This window comes from Dermacentor andersoni, chromosome 1 (assembly GCF_023375885.2).
Source record: "Dermacentor andersoni chromosome 1, qqDerAnde1_hic_scaffold, whole genome shotgun sequence".
Taxonomy (NCBI): Eukaryota; Metazoa; Arthropoda; class Arachnida; order Ixodida; family Ixodidae; genus Dermacentor; species Dermacentor andersoni.
This window is the reverse complement of record NC_092814.1, coordinates 269,852,130-269,869,923: the sequence shown is the minus strand read 5'-3', so window position 1 is coordinate 269,869,923 and position 17,794 is coordinate 269,852,130. Positions and strand designations below refer to the sequence as shown.

Genomic DNA, 17,794 nt, shown 5'->3' with positions numbered 1-17,794 from the left:
CTACCAGACAAATTCAGCTAGCGCACGCGCGGGAAAGTGACCGTCCGACCTCTACCGCACGGGCGAGACCGCCAAACCAGCTATTAAAGAGCAGAAAAAAAAAACACGAACCTTTCCTCCGGTGAACACGCAGTTTTAACTTTGACCGAAGTCCTTTAGCCAGCAGTTGGCTTATCAGCTTATGCGTGCTGCGCGTTGATTTCCAAGTTGATGGGCTCGCTTCCGAGCCCGGCGCGCCGCCGTGGGCTAAGGGATGATAGAGCCAGCGCCGTACAAGGCAAAACAGCCAAAGCTATCAGACATGCGAACGAAACGATAAATCCAGCTGCTTTGACGCCCTCCGCTCAGCTGGTTTGTAGCGGCCGAACAAAAAACATCAGACCTCCGCGCGGATATAGTTCGCCAGCGCTAGCGCATCGCAATGACGTCCCGCATGCGTCACGTAATTCACGCTATGAGCAAAGCGTCAGCTTTTCCCGCCTGTGAATACTGTTTGATGCGGAGATGGGTTTGCTTGCTGTTTACCATACCTATGAACGATGGTCAGATAAAGGCACGACGCTCCTATACTCCGCTGGTCACAAAGGCCCCTGCGGCAAGGTTCGTCGGCTATTCGACACAGCACTGAGAAGGCTCCACAGTCAGATCGCCAACAAACACGTGTTTATGAACCCAGGATTCCTGATAGTGTCACAGTCGCAGCTTGCGGGGGGAAAAAAAGGCTCCCTGCAAGACCGATCGAGTATACGGGCGGCCAGTGCGCTAGCTAACCGGGTACCGGTCCACCAAGCACAAGAAGTTGCCAGAGCAAAGGCAAGTTGTAACCAAGTCGTAGCGCACTGGTGCAGTACTTCTAGTGGCAAGGAAACGCTCAGCAGCTCAGAGCTCGGAGAAGAGGGCTGGATCTTCACGGGGTTTGAAGTGAAATAAAGGACGGTGGGCCGATTGGCATTGGCGGCCCACACTGCACCCTGCACTGCCTCATTTGTGGGCAGTCCACGGTCAGGGCGACGTAGGTTGGGTCGCTTTTGAAGTCAGAGAATCGCAGGGGAAAATTAGTACTGAAGGAAGACTAAAAAACAAACGGATTAAAATAAATGGGCAACTAAAGCGCACAAATCCTTGTAACATTATATGGAGCTCAATAACGTGGCCATGAAATAGAGTAAGGGGCCATGAAAGTTGGCAACCAAGTACAGAGCAATAGGCAGTGCAAGTAGACATAAAAAGAAAGTGAGTCATCAAAAAGAACTTGCGTCATCAAAAAGAAAGTGAGAGAAACAGAGATACTAAATTAGATTGAAATGATGGAAACAACAACAACAAAAAATGTCCGCGGAGATTTACAAAAACAGCAATGTTAAAACCGAGAAAGAAAATTTGTACTATAAAACAAAGACAGTGCCTTGCTATTTCAGACTTGAAATGGCTGCCTGAGGGCAAAGACATACAGGAGCAAATATACGCAAGAGGATGAGCCATGTGTCTGCTGCAGAAAAAGTCCGGAGACGACTCAGCAAATCGCGATGGAATGCCAAGATATTCACCCAGCAACTACCGTGGAACGTCCACCTTCCAGAAGCGTTACGGTTCAAAGCTGATGGGAGCGTTAACTAGACAGCGGCCGAGATAAGCGAAATACGTTTTGAGTATTAGTGGTAAACAAATAAAGAAAGAAAGAGGTGGAGCCAGCGTCATTACAGGCATAGGTAATCCTACAATATGAAGATAGCGCTTTCAATGACGCGAAAGAATGTAGATATAGGCAAAATCCTTGGCAGCAATAGATGCAGTAAAACTTGATTAGCTCAGGCATGCTAGACGACTATTAGTGGCCGCCCCATTTCAAATAGAATGCACTTAGACATCATCATCATCATCATCATCGTCATGAGAGAGGAAAATCATGGTGCGTCCCAGCAACATGCGCTTTAGCATGTGACTCGACTGTGACTGTGACGCATGTGACGACACAAAACACACAAATGAAGAAAGGATTTCTGTATTTTTTTCATAAAATTTTCCGCTTTATGCCGTCTCGTCCAAGCTTCTACAGAATTACAGCTATATGCTGCTGCGTTCAGCCAAAGATCTAACTCAGAACCAACCTCCTCCGAGATGTCTTCCATTGCATACAAACAATGCAACACTGTCTACTTTCGTTGCGCGCAGAAGAAACAAAGTACATCGACATGTAACCACTGGAGAAAAGAAGGAGAATAATAATACTTGAGCACCAAGACACGTGGTTCACCGACTTTAGAATGGACTGACGACGATTTTCACTCGTAAAAGCTATTGGTCGGCCACCTTCACACGGGCACCTTGCGAACAAGGCTCCCTTGCGAGATCCGAAACGTTAACATTACTAAACATTTTGTGGTCAGTGATCGTCTTCTTCGTTCATCATGTTCCGTCCTAACCGAGAAGGATTCCGTCATACCCTCGATTTCACTAATTACAAGTTTGATATTACCATTGGTTTGCATCCATTCTTATACGAACCGCGGTAGTGTGTATGCAAAATGATCTGCGATTATTGGCCGAGGGCCGAAATAATGCGTTAGAGCCCGTATTCAAAACAGGTTCTTACGCTGTTCGTAAGAGCAGGTGCCAGCGAATCGGGATGTTGGACATGCAAGGTCTATCCTCGAAAATTCACGCAGTGAGTCAGCAAAACAGTTAGGGTGTAGCGGTGCAGCTCTCTCGCTCTCTGCGTGAGTTTTCGGCATGAAATTGAATGAATGATGAGGTTCTACGTACCAAAGCCACGATGTGATCATGAGACATGCCGTAGTGGGGGACTCCGGATTAAATTTGCCCACCTGGGCATTTTTAACGTGCCCCCAATGCAGTCGGCGTGAAATTGAAATTCAGTCACTGTACAGGAACACCCTTAATACTCACCGTATTTGGCCCCCTGCAAAATATTTTTTTTTTTATTCCTCGAATGCAAACTGGTGCTCCGGGGGAGGCATTTCGGGGATGTGATGACAATTCAAAAGAAAGCGACAGCGCTGCTCAAGCGCTTAACAAAAGAGGACTTCCAAGAGTGCTTCCAGCAATGAAAAAAGAGGTGGAACCAGTGTATGGCGTCTAATGGGCAATATTTTCATGGTGAGCGTTTTGATGCATCTGAAAGTTTGTTATATGAACTTTTTTAAACGTACTGAAATAACTTCTGGGACAGAGGTCTTATTAATGGCGAATGTGACCGCCCAAGGGCAAAGAGCACTTACGAGCGATAACCTTTGCGAATTCGATCCCCAATGCTAAAACTGCAACTTTTGCATTAGTGACGTCCTTGGCTCGTTTCGTTTCACGTCTTTGTTTTGTTTCGCTTCGCATCTTCTGGTTTGTTTCTCTTCGCGCAGTGCGCTCACCGAAAAACTACTCTATAGCGCGGGCGCGTGGCAGCGCGCAATTACAGCACATGCGCATTCTGACCTCCGGATGGTGGAGCGTAACACGCGCGCGCAACTTTCCGTGTCACGCTCGTCCAGAGGGTGGAGCTTGGATGCGCGAGCGCGATGATAGGGGCGAAGCGCCTGACCCACATTGCGGCGGGCGAAGGCGCTCTCGCGAGAGCGGAAGGGAGACGGAAGGAATTGCGGGGCTTCCTTTTGTCGCAGCTGGCGGGAGACGCGGTTTTCCACGCACAGATCATTCTGTCTCCACGCCCACCGTTGTCGTGCTTCTAACCTGCGCATAGAAAACGCCGATTTTCTTGCGTTCATTATCTTGTAATTCTGAAAGAGAAATTGAGCGACCAATCTTGATTCGTTCTTCCTTTCTTCTTTCTCGATTCATCTTTTCTGTTAGCTTAAAAACCCTAACACTTGTAGCGATCATAGAATATATTATAAGTTCGCCCACGATTTGAGTGGCGAAATTTTATTGTGACTAGGAAACGCGCATAGGTTTGCTAACGGGTGTGGAAAAGAAGAGCATATCATCGGGTAATGAGGAAGCCTGAAACGCATCGGGACTAAATGATGTCAACACTCCTGAAAGGCTGTGAAAATGAAAGCGTCTGCCTCAATTTTCATAGCTTTGGAAAACGCCGCGTCTCAGCCAGCAACATCTAACAGTTAGAGTTACAGGCAAGTCGGCATCGAACGATAATACATGATGGCATGGTGCTGGTAATGGATGTGTAAATGCTGCAGGCTTTGTTAGCCTGGCAGTCACTGCGGACACTTTTTTCTCCGCCTGAGCACCGGTGTATGTTCAGTGTTTTCACTTATTCCACGTTTACATGCGATAAAATTATACGAGTACCACGTAGAATCCACGACCGGAGACTCTACGGTGTAAGAAACGTTGCTTCCAGGGACGCAATGTCACAGCTCGCACTGATGGCACTCTTGACATGGGCCGTAGCGGGCCAGTGCTACGTTTCTACGAAGGGCCTAGGCATTCCACAGGCACTTCCACAAAGCTTGCAGAATACCTTTCAGCTTCAGGTGGTAGCGGGAGCGGCACCGCAAGGCGTGTTCGTCAATGCAACGTATAGGTGTACCACACCTTTCGTGCATTCTTTCGCCAGTGAAAGAAAATTAACGTGGTACTACATATAGTAGTATTCAATTCGTACTCAATTTGTAGTACTCAATTTTGTACGAATATGCACGGCTAGTACGTGACCCATTGAGCTCATTATACGTCCCCCCTTTTTTTTTCTAAGCTTAGCGCCAGTAAAGTGCTCTGGTTCCCGCTCCGCAAATGCACGTGACTGTCTGAGTGATGCTGTCCGCAATATCTCCATGAATTCGGTGGTCTTACAGTAGGCGATTCCTATTTGATCATGAAACTATACTTGGCGCAACGTTTTTGTACTTGCATGAAAAAGCGGGGGCGGGGGGTGGGGCAGCATACCGGGCAAGTTGGTAATCCATTACTCGAGTAGTATTGCGCAACAAAAAACGACACGGACGTAAGAGAAGAAGACACACCAAATCGTTTTTGTTGCGCAATATTACTTGAGTAATGGGGGTGGGGCGATAACGAGGGAGAGGGCTTAGAATAATTCGTGCAAAGAAAAGTCAGCTATAGGCCTACTAAATACCGAAACAAGATGAACGAAGAGGACAATTAACACAAACGCGTTTGCCATTCTTCTCTTTCGCAACTGCGCGAACTTTGAATTTATAGTCGGCGTTTGTGTGGTGTTCTTCGTTTCTTTCTCATGTACGCTTGCCTTTTGTGATAAATTATCCCCTACCTACTTCCTGAGATTTCTCTTACTCTAAGGCTTAGAGGGAGGAAGCGAAATGGCGAGTATCTGGCCACTGTTAATCACATTCATCGCACCTATAGATTGAGCGTAGCGTTTAATGGTTTAAAGCAATGCTTGCGCATACTATAACACGAGGCAAAATTGGCCTGCAGATACTCGTGTTTTAGTATGCGCAAACAAGCTGGTGCATCCTTAAGGCGCTATGGATATACTTACGTAGAAATTATATGTGCCCATATAATGCCCACAACGCGTATACCCATGACTCTTTGCCGATGCACCAGCCTTTGCTTACTTATTGCTATAGGTTATTGTTCGGTGTTTCACACGGACCATTGTGCCAGTGTTGATTGCGTATCGGTCTGTGTGCCGATTAGTAGTCCGAGTGTTTGTGCTTGCGCTCAACTTGAAGTTGCATTCACTACGACTTCGGTCGATGCCTGCCGACCGGCTCAGCCTAGTTAACCTCCCTGCCTTTCCCTCTCGCTCTCTACCTACTACGAATCAGGTTGTCAAACGATGAATAAGCAATTCCAATGGCGTCTACAATAACATCTCGGCCCAGGTAGCTGGTTTTCGAGGTCAGATTTTGCTGCTAATATGCTTCTTCTTTTGTTTCTGTGCATTTTCTCTGTGGCGCAGTCTGTACTCAACTGTTCGACGAACCTGAAGAAGCCTATCCTGTACTCGCTGCTCCATGCTTGGCTGGGAACCGGTCTTCTCACCAGGTAAGGACCCTCTTGGTGAGGTCTCTTTTGCTTTCTTATTTTGTCGGACGAAAGGCAAACATTAGCACAAGTGGATGTGTTGGGGCACACCCTCGCCAAGTAGACTGTCAAGCGTGGTGCAAAAACACGTGGGGGCAAATTTGGAGCCTTCATGCGACGCCGCGTCTAGGCACGTGTCTGAAAGGGCGGCGTATTCGACAGGAGCCTGGCAGATGTTTATGATATACTGTCGGTACACGCGTCCACAAAATGCGCGCGGTGTTTTCAGAAATATGTATACCATCAATGTGCCGCGGCGCAAGCTGCACAAGAAACAGCCCTTGCGTATCGCTGTGCGCCTTAAAATCCTCTTGCATAGCGTGCAAGCTGAAGGCTGCGAAATGTTTTTTTTTTGTGTGTGTGTGCCATGAACACATTGATTTGTAGGAAATGATTCATGTTCCCTTATTTTCTTTCTGCAATCTTTAGTTTGCTTTCTAAGGCCTCTTGCTGGGGAAACGAAGAATAATTAATTTTCCCGCGTAATTCGAAGGTTTCTACTTGATCTTTGGCTCGGCAATTTAAAGAATTCGAACAGTAATTTTGTCTGTGTCTACTCACACAAGCTTTAAGATATCTCTAAAAACAACTGACAATGCTTTGACTAATTCTCGTTGGTCACATTCTCCGTGAGTACACGATGACCTTTCCCGAGACTGTCTGCTCAAGGCAGCGAAAAAATAAAAAGAACTACGAGGCTATGTTTCAGAAAGCACGTCCAGCCCATCACATGTCCCTACTATTCCACTACTTCTGTAAAACCGCGCGCTGTGCCCCGTAGAGTATCTCTATACGTGTCCCACTATAAGCATGGTGGTTGCACGCTTCTTTTAATACTGATAATATTGCTTGAAAGGAGGAAAAATAAGAAAATAAACTGCCCCGGTACACTGGCTAACATAGCTGGCTCGCAAACGAGAAGTAATGGTTTGCAGCCCCACCTTTAAGACAAAGATTTTCCTCGTCGCTTTCTTTCTTTCTTTATTTCTTTCTTACTGTCCTTCTTCTGCTCAGCAATATTTTGTTATGACAGACCAGCAACACGAAGGAAAGTGTTAAAGCGAAGACGAGTTTTGTATGCTATTAGAGTTGACGGACGATCCCACCGCTGGCATACAGTTGGAGTTGTCGGACGATCTCGCCGCTGCCTCCATTTGTAAGGGTTGAAGGTCGTAGAGAGGAACGTGGGAGGAACTAGGCATACAGGGTTTATTTACAGTATTTACATTTTAAACAAGAGATACATTCGATAGTTTAGCGTGGCTCCCAAATGGAGCCCGCAAGACGAAGCACACAGACGAGCACGCAGCTCACGAGCACGATCACAGAGCACACTGACGAGCACGAGCACAGAGCACGACGACGAGCACCTTGACGAGCACTCTAGCAGCCGACAACAGCCGCTTGTAAACACTCCATTGGTCCCTAGTTCCCTAGGTGAGAGAACCGTTCGACCAGTCATCGAATTTGACCCGCCGGTTGTCCATTATCTTGAGTCTTGAAAGGCGCGTCGACTCCCCGAGCTGACCCCCGCAGCGCGGCTGCCGGTTGCCCATTGTCTTGCGCCTCTAAATTCCACAGCTGCCTTTCTGCTGTAGTCGCCACGAGTGTCAGCAGACTGTGACGAATTCTGGGGCCCCCGTACCGCAAAGCCCCCTTTTGTTAGGGAAAGCTCTTCTTGCTGCCGAGAGAGACCATGAAGACCCGCAAATCAACCAACAATACGTTGGGCGCAAACGTGGCCCGCCCTGCTGTCGTCACCGATTCTCCGAACGAGGCGCATGGTGGATTGGCGCTGTCGTCCTCGCTGGTTCTCTGAAGGGCGCCAGCACCGCGGGTCGATCGAAGCACGTGCCGCGGGCTGAAATAGCTTTGCAGAGTAATACCCCTGCAGGCCGATCCTAACAATGCTGACTATCGTCAATAACAAAGCGGATGAAGCGCTGACGGAGAAATAATCAGAGCTGTCGAAACGCACGTCTAAGCAAAACGGCACGTCGTCTTCACCGATTGACAGAGTCACATGCGGCGAAGCCAAAAACAAGAAACATGGGTCGAAATGGACGGGGCGTTGTTATTGTTTGTTGAATGATGAGATCCTGAGAAAGCAGGCAACCGAAGAGCCGGCCATCCCAATAACCAAAGCCAACTGCAGCGACTAATGAATGTCAAAAAAGAAGAATGAAACAATGGCAAAAGAACAAAGAAACAAAGGCTTCATTTCTCCGCGCTGGCTGCTTGCCTTCCTGAAGTAGCACCGCAAATGAGGGAAGATCTGATCCTGACACTTAAACCTTTGCGCCGGCCAAGCGCCCTTAAAAATAGAGCGTAGGTTTCTGTAATTAGTGTAGATTTCGTGCATTCGTGCAAGCCCAACAATGCACTTGTGGACTGCTAAAGCAGAATACTGTTTAACCTAGGGTTGCGATGGGAGCTTGTCGGTATGCCGCCATCTTTGAATACCGGTGTATCAAGAACAAAACAAAAACACGAGAACAGCACATGAACGCGCAGACAGTTTATTGGATGTTGGAGTCGTTGTGTGATCATGTGCTCTTATCGTGACCTCGTCGTGTTCGCGTTGCAGTAGTATTCCTTTAGTACGTTCGACCGTAAACCGATATGGGCAGTTTGCTGAGCAGGGGCGTGATTTTGGGCCCCTGCTCAGCAACAGCCGAAAATCACGCAGTACACTCACGACATCAACAGACAATTTTTTATTATTTTCTTTCAACTCGCAGCCATCATGTAGAACAGCATAAACTAGATTAGGAAGCCTGCATTTGTGAAAGATTTGCTTGAACAGATACATATTGTTTGAAAAAGTCTCAGTTTCGCACAAAAGGCGAAGCATCGATTGCGATAGCAAATTAGTGGACAGCTATACGAAGTAAAGATAGTAGATTTATGGGCCGTATTAGCTTGTAAACATAGTCATACTAACTAAATTAACAAGCATGGTGTCACGCGCGCACCAGCCAACACGAACACATCTCTGTCGATGACCGCGGAAACTCGCTGTCAAAACGCTGCAGTGAGGAAACGTGGCAGCAGCAGCGAGCAAATTGACCTTTGTGGTGCCGATCGCATCAACACGGACTACGCCGCGAAAACACAGCGCAGCGCGGACTCTGTACCCGGCGTAGATAGCTTTCAAGATACAGCGGCCCGTCCGGGCACGCGCGGCCGCCAGGGCCGTTCCGAGTAAAACGCGCCCCTCTCCCTACCGTACCCCCGAAGCCGTGCACGCGACGAAAGGCGGCGCGCTTCCTTCCCGCTTTCCGCTGTTGCGTGCGCGAGTTTTCCCCTTTTTTTCACCTTTGCAAGCTTTAACTCGCACATACAGCATACGGCGCGCGGCGACGATTTTATCATCCTTGAACTTTAACAGAACATTATGGCGACGCCGACGCCGACGACGGCAGAAATGCTCCTGGTGTGCCTATTACTTGCTATTGCAATAAAAGAAACCGAACAAGAAATTGAAAGTTTAGCAAGCATGTTTCTAGACGAAGCATAACGTCTCATTATTGAAGAGGTTGCTGACCAATGTCAGAAAACAGAACTTGATTATTTATGTCTTTATCTGACCATGGATTGTTCCATCGAATTCTTGATTACAGAAGCATAATGTTGTAATGCTATCACCTGCTGTAAGTGGTCTAACGCCCTGTGCGAAGATGAATAAGCGGTATCCGATATATCGCTTATTTTCCATATACAGCGTTTCCTTTTTTTTTTACTTCGAAATGCTTCGTTTTTAAAAAGCCTACAAAATTTACTCGAATTACGTCATTACAGTGAAATAACTGCCCCGGCGTACATCATCTGCAAGAAAAAAACGAGGCAATTATTTCACTAATGAATCAAATTCCATCTAATACCTTCTTATTTACGAACCTTATGCCACATGTATCGGTTGAAAAGTTGAAGAGAATTGTATTAAAAGTCTAGTTAATAAACTGGCGTTAAATTATTGGTTCACGTCACCCGATTAGGCACGCGGTATCGCGAAGCGTGGTTCTTTGTTCAACCACTCTGTGAGGTAATAATGTGGCGTAAATGACGCTACCGTCGCGTTTCCTTCTTCCCACAGTCTTATTCCGATTGGAGCTTTGCGCCACTTAGCGCAGAGTTGCATAGTCACTTCAGCAGCAGGGGCCAGAAAGACAGCTTTCTCGTGTGGCGTATGGCGAAGCGTTATTTTACGCCGCCCTATTTGCGCCGGGGAGGGATTGCACCACGAGGCGCTCTTCGCGGTGCCGTGTGCGTAATCAGGCAAATTAAACGAATACTGTGACGCCAGTCTTTTTCGATCTACACAACCATCTCGAAATTCAGAAAGATAAGAATAGACTTTTATGACGATTCGCATCAACTTTTCAATATAAGCAGGTGCCACAATGTTTGTAAGAAGTTTATTGATGCAATTAGCTTAATGAGTGAAATGACTGCTTTGCTTTTTCTTTATTGCGATCCTCACCTGGGGAGACAATTGATATGTAGTGACGTGTTTATAGTAAATTTTGGAGGTCTCTTATAAAGAAGTGCTCGAATTAGAAAAAAAAAAAGAAAGTGTTGTATAACAGGAAACACGGATAGCTTTATATATAGCTATATCTGTGCATGTCAAAAATCTCTGTTTCCGACATGTACAGCGTTTTTTTAGACCTGCTGTGAGTAGTAGTAGTAGTAGTACAAACTTTATTTTGTCCGAGATGGAGTTTAGAGAGGAGGGGAGTGGGAGGACCCGTCCTCTTCTTCCTCAGGCGGCGGCCAGGCCTTGCGCTTTGGCAGCGTTTTCGGCCATCTGGACGACCCGGAGGTGGAGATCCAGGTCTGAGCTGAGCAGTGCCGTCTCCCATTGCTCTAGGGTAGTGATGGGAAGGGGAGGCGATAAGCTAATGTGTTTTCTGGTCCTTATCAGCGGACATGCCCACATGATGTGGTGAAGATCGGCTCTACCTGCGCATAATTTACAATCCACGGTATATAGCCCGGGATAGAGGTGACTGTACATTACTGGGTTTGGGAAAGTGCGCGCCTGTAAAAGGCGCCAGGTAACTGATTGCATTTTATCTAAATTTTTGTGAGCGGCAGGGTAGTGCCCCCTGGTATGGCGGTAGAATTGTAGAATTTCCTTGTAAGATAATACCCGGTCCCTGCCTGAGCCGCGGAGGGATTCGAACTGCTCATCGCAAGAGGTTGTCGTGCGGCCATGGATGGCCAGTTCACGCACCGCACTGTGAGCAGCTTCGTTTCCCGGAAGACCGGAGTACGCCGGTGCCCAAACGAGTTGCGTCCATTTATGCCTCGTTTCTGGTATCCTGGCCAGAGTTTTGAGGGCTTCGGGCGAACTGCGCCCTTTCGCGAAATTTCGTATAGCTGTCTTTGAGTCGCTGACTATGAATTTGGCTGCGGAGGAAGCGTAAGCCAAGATGATTGCGACTTCCTTCCCGACCTCCGGCGAGCTTGTAATAACTGAGCTTGCAGCGATGATTTCATTTTGCTGATCTAATACAGCCACTGTCATAGCGTCTCGGTCACGTTAGTCGGCAGCGTTTACATAGGCCACGTCCTTAGAGTTTGCAGAGCGTTTTTGTAAGGATTTGGTTCTTTCCTGCCTGCGCTCTTGGTTGTGCAGAGGGTGAGTGTTCTTAGGTAATGGTGGGACATGTATGTGTTTTCTTAATTCGAATGTCCCGCTTTGGTCCGAATTCGATGTTGTATGCAATCCCGAGTGATTGGAGAATGTGTTGCCCCGTCGGATGGAAAGGTCATCACTCAGACACCAGCATAATGTCCAAAATTCTCAATAAAGGGAGTGCAAGGGTGATCTGAACGAGTTTTCCTAGCACACAGTTCTGCGAACCGTCATTGTATGAAAAAGCAACCTTGACTGCAATCGATGCACTGGAAGGAGTTTTGCCGATGAACCAGCCACCTTTCTTGTACATAGGACCAACTGCTATGCGCAGCAAAACTATCACTGCTTACATGATACATGAGATAAGAGGAAGTGTTTTGATGCGCCTTTCGGAGACTGATAAATACCGTTGAAACTTTATTCATTCAAGTAGTTTTAACAGCTTGGCTGCCAGCTTTCGATTACCGAGTTGACTGCGATTCTGAGGTAATCGTCAATCGCTGTAAGCGCTACAAAACTGTTTCAGCTGCGTATAACACTCAGGGTGTGGAGTTAATATTATTATTTGATATGACAATACACATACAATGCACAGAAAGGGAAATAGGGAAGGAGCAGGCTGGCAACTGTCACCGAGAGGGGCATAAAGCCTGCCTACGCGAACTGGTAATAAGACACTCGAGAGAAAGCAATTCAACTGTCGTGATAAAAGACAAAATTCTTTACAATCACAGCGTATAGTGCTAACACGGGTAAAGTAGAGAGGCTTGACCAACCATTGCCGTATACTGCACTGTCATACTCGTGTATAGGCAAGAAGTGGTATTCTTCACTACTTTACCTATTTGATGTGTGTCTGTATCAACAATGTGTTCCAGCTTTACGAGGTCAAAGTTGAAGTGCGCGCATTTCAAAGGCTTCTAGCAATCTTATACAAGAAGGCTTATGGTTAAAAGTCATTGCATGGAAAGTGCCGACGGTATTTGTTAAAAGCAGGAAATTGATTTGGCTCGTTGGACAATATTGAGACTCCGCTGGATAAATGAACTGTTTATTGCCACTGCCATAAGAAAGCTATCATGCGTTGTAAGAAATTTGACATGAGAGTTCATGCGAAATAGTTTATGCCTTATTACGCCTGATAAGGGCTACATTTGCTTATTGTCCTATATGTAGGACGGTTAAAAACCGGCAGTTGTAACAGAAATTTCTACAAGAAACTGCTGATACCACATTCTAAACGTCTGAAACGCCTTTTGTAAAAAAATATATATCTGAAAGTCCAAGTTACCAAAGTTTAGGCATATATGTGTTAAAATAATTCAGCTTAACTTAATGACAAACCCTTCAAACATATGGACGTACTATTTAGATATAGACATCGGACATAGCTGCGAAATGTGTTCCGATTATGCTGACTGCATCCTTTTGAGTCCGCACTTTGAAGTCACAGCGATGGCGTGCCGGGGAAAGATCTATGCTTGAGGAAAATGTTTCAGCTTTGTGCACGCACGGCTCATATACTTGCGCTTTGTTGCACAGATGTTACGTTAAAAACAACATATCGAATTCACAAAAATTTTTGTTGCCATCGACTGGCCGCGTCCCATAATAATATGTTCATCATTGTGATTGTCCGGTATATCTTCTTATCAACTGCCCGAAAGTATCAAATGCTCTGTGAATACGGGTGCCCATCATAGAGCCTGGCTAAGATTGGAGCACGATGTGACGTCTAACTTATTTAAAGAACCCTAGGTTGCGTGCGCAGAATTGCTAGTTCACCGATAGCAGATGCGACTGACAACAATCCTGAGATTCCTTGCATTTAACTTGGTCAGCAGTCTTTTAATGCAAATAGCATTCTTGGCATTGTCGGACCAGTTTTCTTGCCGGCCATCCATCCATCCATCCATCCATCCATCCATCCATCCATCCATCCAGCTAGCTAGCTAGCTAGCTTAGCTTAGTAGCTTAACTAGCTTCGGCAGTTGCTTAACTAGCTAGCTAGTTTAGTTAGCTAGCTAAAACAAAATTATGGTTTGCTTCGAAAGATAGAGCGTTCTAAAAGTGCTGACCGTTCCCGTGGGTATGGGCCCGTGGGTATGTGCCACTGGGTATGTGCCCCTCTTCAATGAACTTCTTTGACGCTAACTTGTGTCATCAGGGGTGTTCCACTGGGCATACGCGGACTTCGAGTCGGCGCCGCTAGATGACTCAGCGTGTCCAGAGGGAAGCATGAGCCAGTTTACAGTACATGCCTCATACATGACACGTCTCAGCTATTCGCATACTTGGATAGGGGGCGTAGAGGAGTTCTGCCAAATGCTTTTTGCAGGATCAGGCAACTGCGGTTTAAATCATCTCTGTTAAAGTGAACGCGATCTTCAATTCTAACTTCCCAGTTGTAAAGATCGTGCCCGTATAGTTACGTTTACCTGCGTCAGTTTAACTGACTATAAGCTTATAACCCTGCGTTTCTTTTCTTTCATACATCATTTCGCTTCAAAGTACTGATAGTGTATGTGCATAAACACGTCATCACCATTCCTCTCTGGACAAGTATCGTAAATCGGCTTCCTTTTTTTTTCCCACGTGATCTTTGGAAGATGTTGTCGCGCCATTGGGCAGCACCGGCTACTCCTTTTCACACGGACCAAATTTATTGCAAATACCGACACGCGTACTTGTTTACCTTCGCCCGGTGACCGAATTAAAAATAACAAACCGGCACTGAACGAAAAATAACAAGTACGAAAAAGTCAGACAGTGAGGTAACTTAAATACACTGAAACAGTTCACCACGCAAATCACATGAATGAAATTTGAACATAAGGTCATCTCACATAAATGTAGAGGAGACTACTCTCAAAATAGGTCACATAAAGCACGCTATAGAACGCAAACTCAGCTCACATACAAAAAAGACTGATCACATCAGAGGTCGCATACCGCACACTAAAGCGTAAAGTCAGCTCTCATACACTAAACACATAAAATATGAAGCCAGGTCACGGAAATTCTAATGAATTTGGGCACACAAAGTAATATAAAGGGCAATCAGTAATTTCGAACGCTATCACTTCCTTCCAAAAATCTCTGTAGGGCCACTAGCACTCGCCGTTGGCTACGGGCCCAGGATCTTTTTAAGGCTTAAGCGCCTTCGGTCTATTGCCATTAAGGTGCGTAAAAGATGGCGTCTTTCAGTATCATGTCGTGGGCGTTCTAGCAATATGTTATGTATGTCGCCATCCACGTGCCTCAAATGCATTGCCGACTATCAGCGCGCGAAATTTTATGCAGAAGATGCTCTCGAAACACGACACCAAGCCTCAAGCAGCAAATTAGTTTAAAAAGAGCTGCTGGCATTTGATTTGCCTGGAATATGACATTCAAGGCGACGGTCAATGATAAATAATTCTGAAGATTTAGAATTTTCATCAAACCATGTTGCCACCATGGTCCTAGAGTGATGTGGCTGCGTGCACGTCTCACATTGTGCATCCGCGCAGTGTATGTGCATAACACAAAGATCACATGACAACAAAGTTGTGACCTTTGTCGTGCATAAACACTGCATGCGATTACACGTTGCATAGGATCAAAGTGAACAAAATTCTACGCCGCATCACCGTTGGCTGCGAAGCAATATAGCATCACGTGAATTCCACCGTGTCCGTTGCATCTGCGAATGTTCTGTTACTAAAGTGAAGCTTTCTTTGCCTCTTCTCCTGACTTTCCGGGCCCTGCTGCTGTGGTGTTGCTTGCGCGCGCCGCTGGGTCTCTTGCAACACCACCAGATGGCGCTCGCCTCCGCGCATCCCGGCCATTCTAATTCAATTAAGGTTTAAAGATAGGCGAATACCAGACAGTTGGCGACAAAGTAAAATGAATCTAATTTATGAAGTTAAGGGGGAGAAAGATAGAATTCACTCATATAGACCGTTGACCGGTATTATACAGGTTAGCAATGCAAGCAATTAAATTAAAGCTGCAAACATAGGCAGATAATCATGGCATTTTGGGAGAACTTCAGAATGGCTGCAGAAGAGGTAAGCGGCTGGATGATGACTTATTTGTCCTTACTCAGTTTATTGAAATATCCAGACTAGAAAGGCGACAGTTATATGTGGCCTTTTTAGACCTTACAGGAGCGTATTGACAACGTAGACCACCACATTTTGTGGCATATTCTGGAAGGGGAAGGCTAGGGCGACGATTGTATACAGCTTTTGAGAGATTTGCCGACAAAATACCATTTCCGTTAAATGGGAAGGGATGAGCAGCGAGGAGAAAGTTGATGTGAACAAGGGACTCAGGCAGGGGTGCCCTTTATCCCCACTGCAGTTTATGATGTACATGGTGAGGATGGAAAGGGCGCCAGAGGAAAGTAATATCCGACTTATTCTCTCATGCAAACAGGCGGGTACAGTAGTAGAGCAGCAGCTTCCAGGTTTGTTTCATGCGGACGACATTCTGTTGCTACCTAAGAAGCAAAGTGATATACAAAGTCTGGTTAACATTAAATTATGAGGTTTTACGTGCCAAAACCACTTTCTGATTATGAGGCACGCCGCAGTGTGGGACTACGGAAATTTGTACCACCTGGGGTTCTTTAACGTGCACCTAAATCTAACTACACCGGTGTTTTCACATTTCACTCCCATCGAAATGCGGCCGCCGTGGCCGAGATTTGATCCCGCGAACTCGTGCTTAGCAGCCCAACACCATAGCCACTAAGCAACCACGGCGGGTACGTCTGGTTAATATCTGTCTACAGGAAGGCGAGAATTTAGGTCTGAAATTTAGCGTTAAAAATCAGGTGTTATGGGATTCAATGAAAGCAGTGGACAGTGTCAATTTAGGGCCAGGAAATACCTCGGCTAACAGAATATAAATGCCTTGGTATATGAATAAACGAAGGTGATAGATATCTGGAAACACAGGAAAAAAACAATAACAGCAATGGGGAAGAGAAATGCGGCCATACTGAAACACAGAATACTAGAAGATGCAATAGGTACAAGGTGCTCCGCGTTATGTGGAAAGGTGTATTGGTTCCAGGACTTACATTTGGAGATGCGGTTGTTTGCTTGAAATCAGGCGTACAATCAGGATTGGATGGCAACCAACCCTTACAAAATTTTTCACAGAAAGTCTATAGACAGTCTATAGAGATGTGTCTATGAAGTCCATAGATTGTCTATATATATTTCTTTAGACTAGTCTATAGACAGTCTATAGACTTATGGCCTTCCACTTTCTATAAACCAGTCTATAAAATCTCTGACTCTATAGATTGTCTATTGACTCTATAGATTAATGAAAACTCACGTTTGTAGAGAATTGTCTGCAGAATGTATTTAGACAAAAGTGTATAGGCTTATACAGTTCTATTTTTGTAGGCTGAAGTCTATGAAAAGTGTACAGACAAATGTCTGTAGATGCTCTACAGACATTTGCTTAAAAACAATTTATAGACTTCAGTCTACAAAAGTAGAATTGTATGCCTATAAGCAAATGTCTTTAGGCTATGTATAGACATTTGTCTATAGACCTTCCGTAGACTTGTCTACAAAAGGAAAACTGTATAACCCTATACACTTTTGGCTATAGACATTCTGCCGACCTTTGTCTATAAACGTGAATTTTCATTAATCTATATACAGTCTATAGAGTGTCTATAGACTCAGACGACTCAGACATTTTATAGACTAGTCTACAAAAAGTGTAACGCCATAAGTCCATAGACCGTCTCTAGACAATTCCCGCAGAACAGTCTATAGCTACTCCATAGACTTTATTTAGCCTTACACTATTTGTCGACTATTGTCGATACAGGGTGTCCCAGCTAACATAAATTGAGTGAAGCTGTTCAAAGAAGAATGATGTAAAAAAGACGGCGCAGTAAGATCCGAATTTAAGACTCGTGGTGTTCAGCCGTCAGAGATCTGACCTGTAGGTTTCTTTATAATAGTATATCTTGCATCGTGTTTATTTTTATCTCTTATTTTCCTTGACCAGCTTGGCTAATATAGCCAGGATCGACACTCTATATACTAGCTATATAAACCACATTTTACCAACTATGTTTCGATTATATATAAACACTCGCTGCTGAGGTTGTTAATAAGCAGTATA

General features: G+C 45.6%; 1 protein-coding gene across 1 annotated transcript in view; it reads left to right on the top strand.

The window, feature by feature from the left end:
- LOC126548494 (cytochrome P450 4V2-like) overlaps positions 1–17,794 on the top strand; it is a 365,265-nt gene that overhangs the window by 258,148 nt on the left and 89,323 nt on the right. Inside the window, exon 3 of the mRNA XM_055063137.1 lies at positions 5,882–5,967. Within this exon, the coding sequence (XP_054919112.1) occupies positions 5,882–5,967 (86 nt within the window). The remainder of the gene's footprint in view (positions 1–5,881; positions 5,968–17,794) is intronic.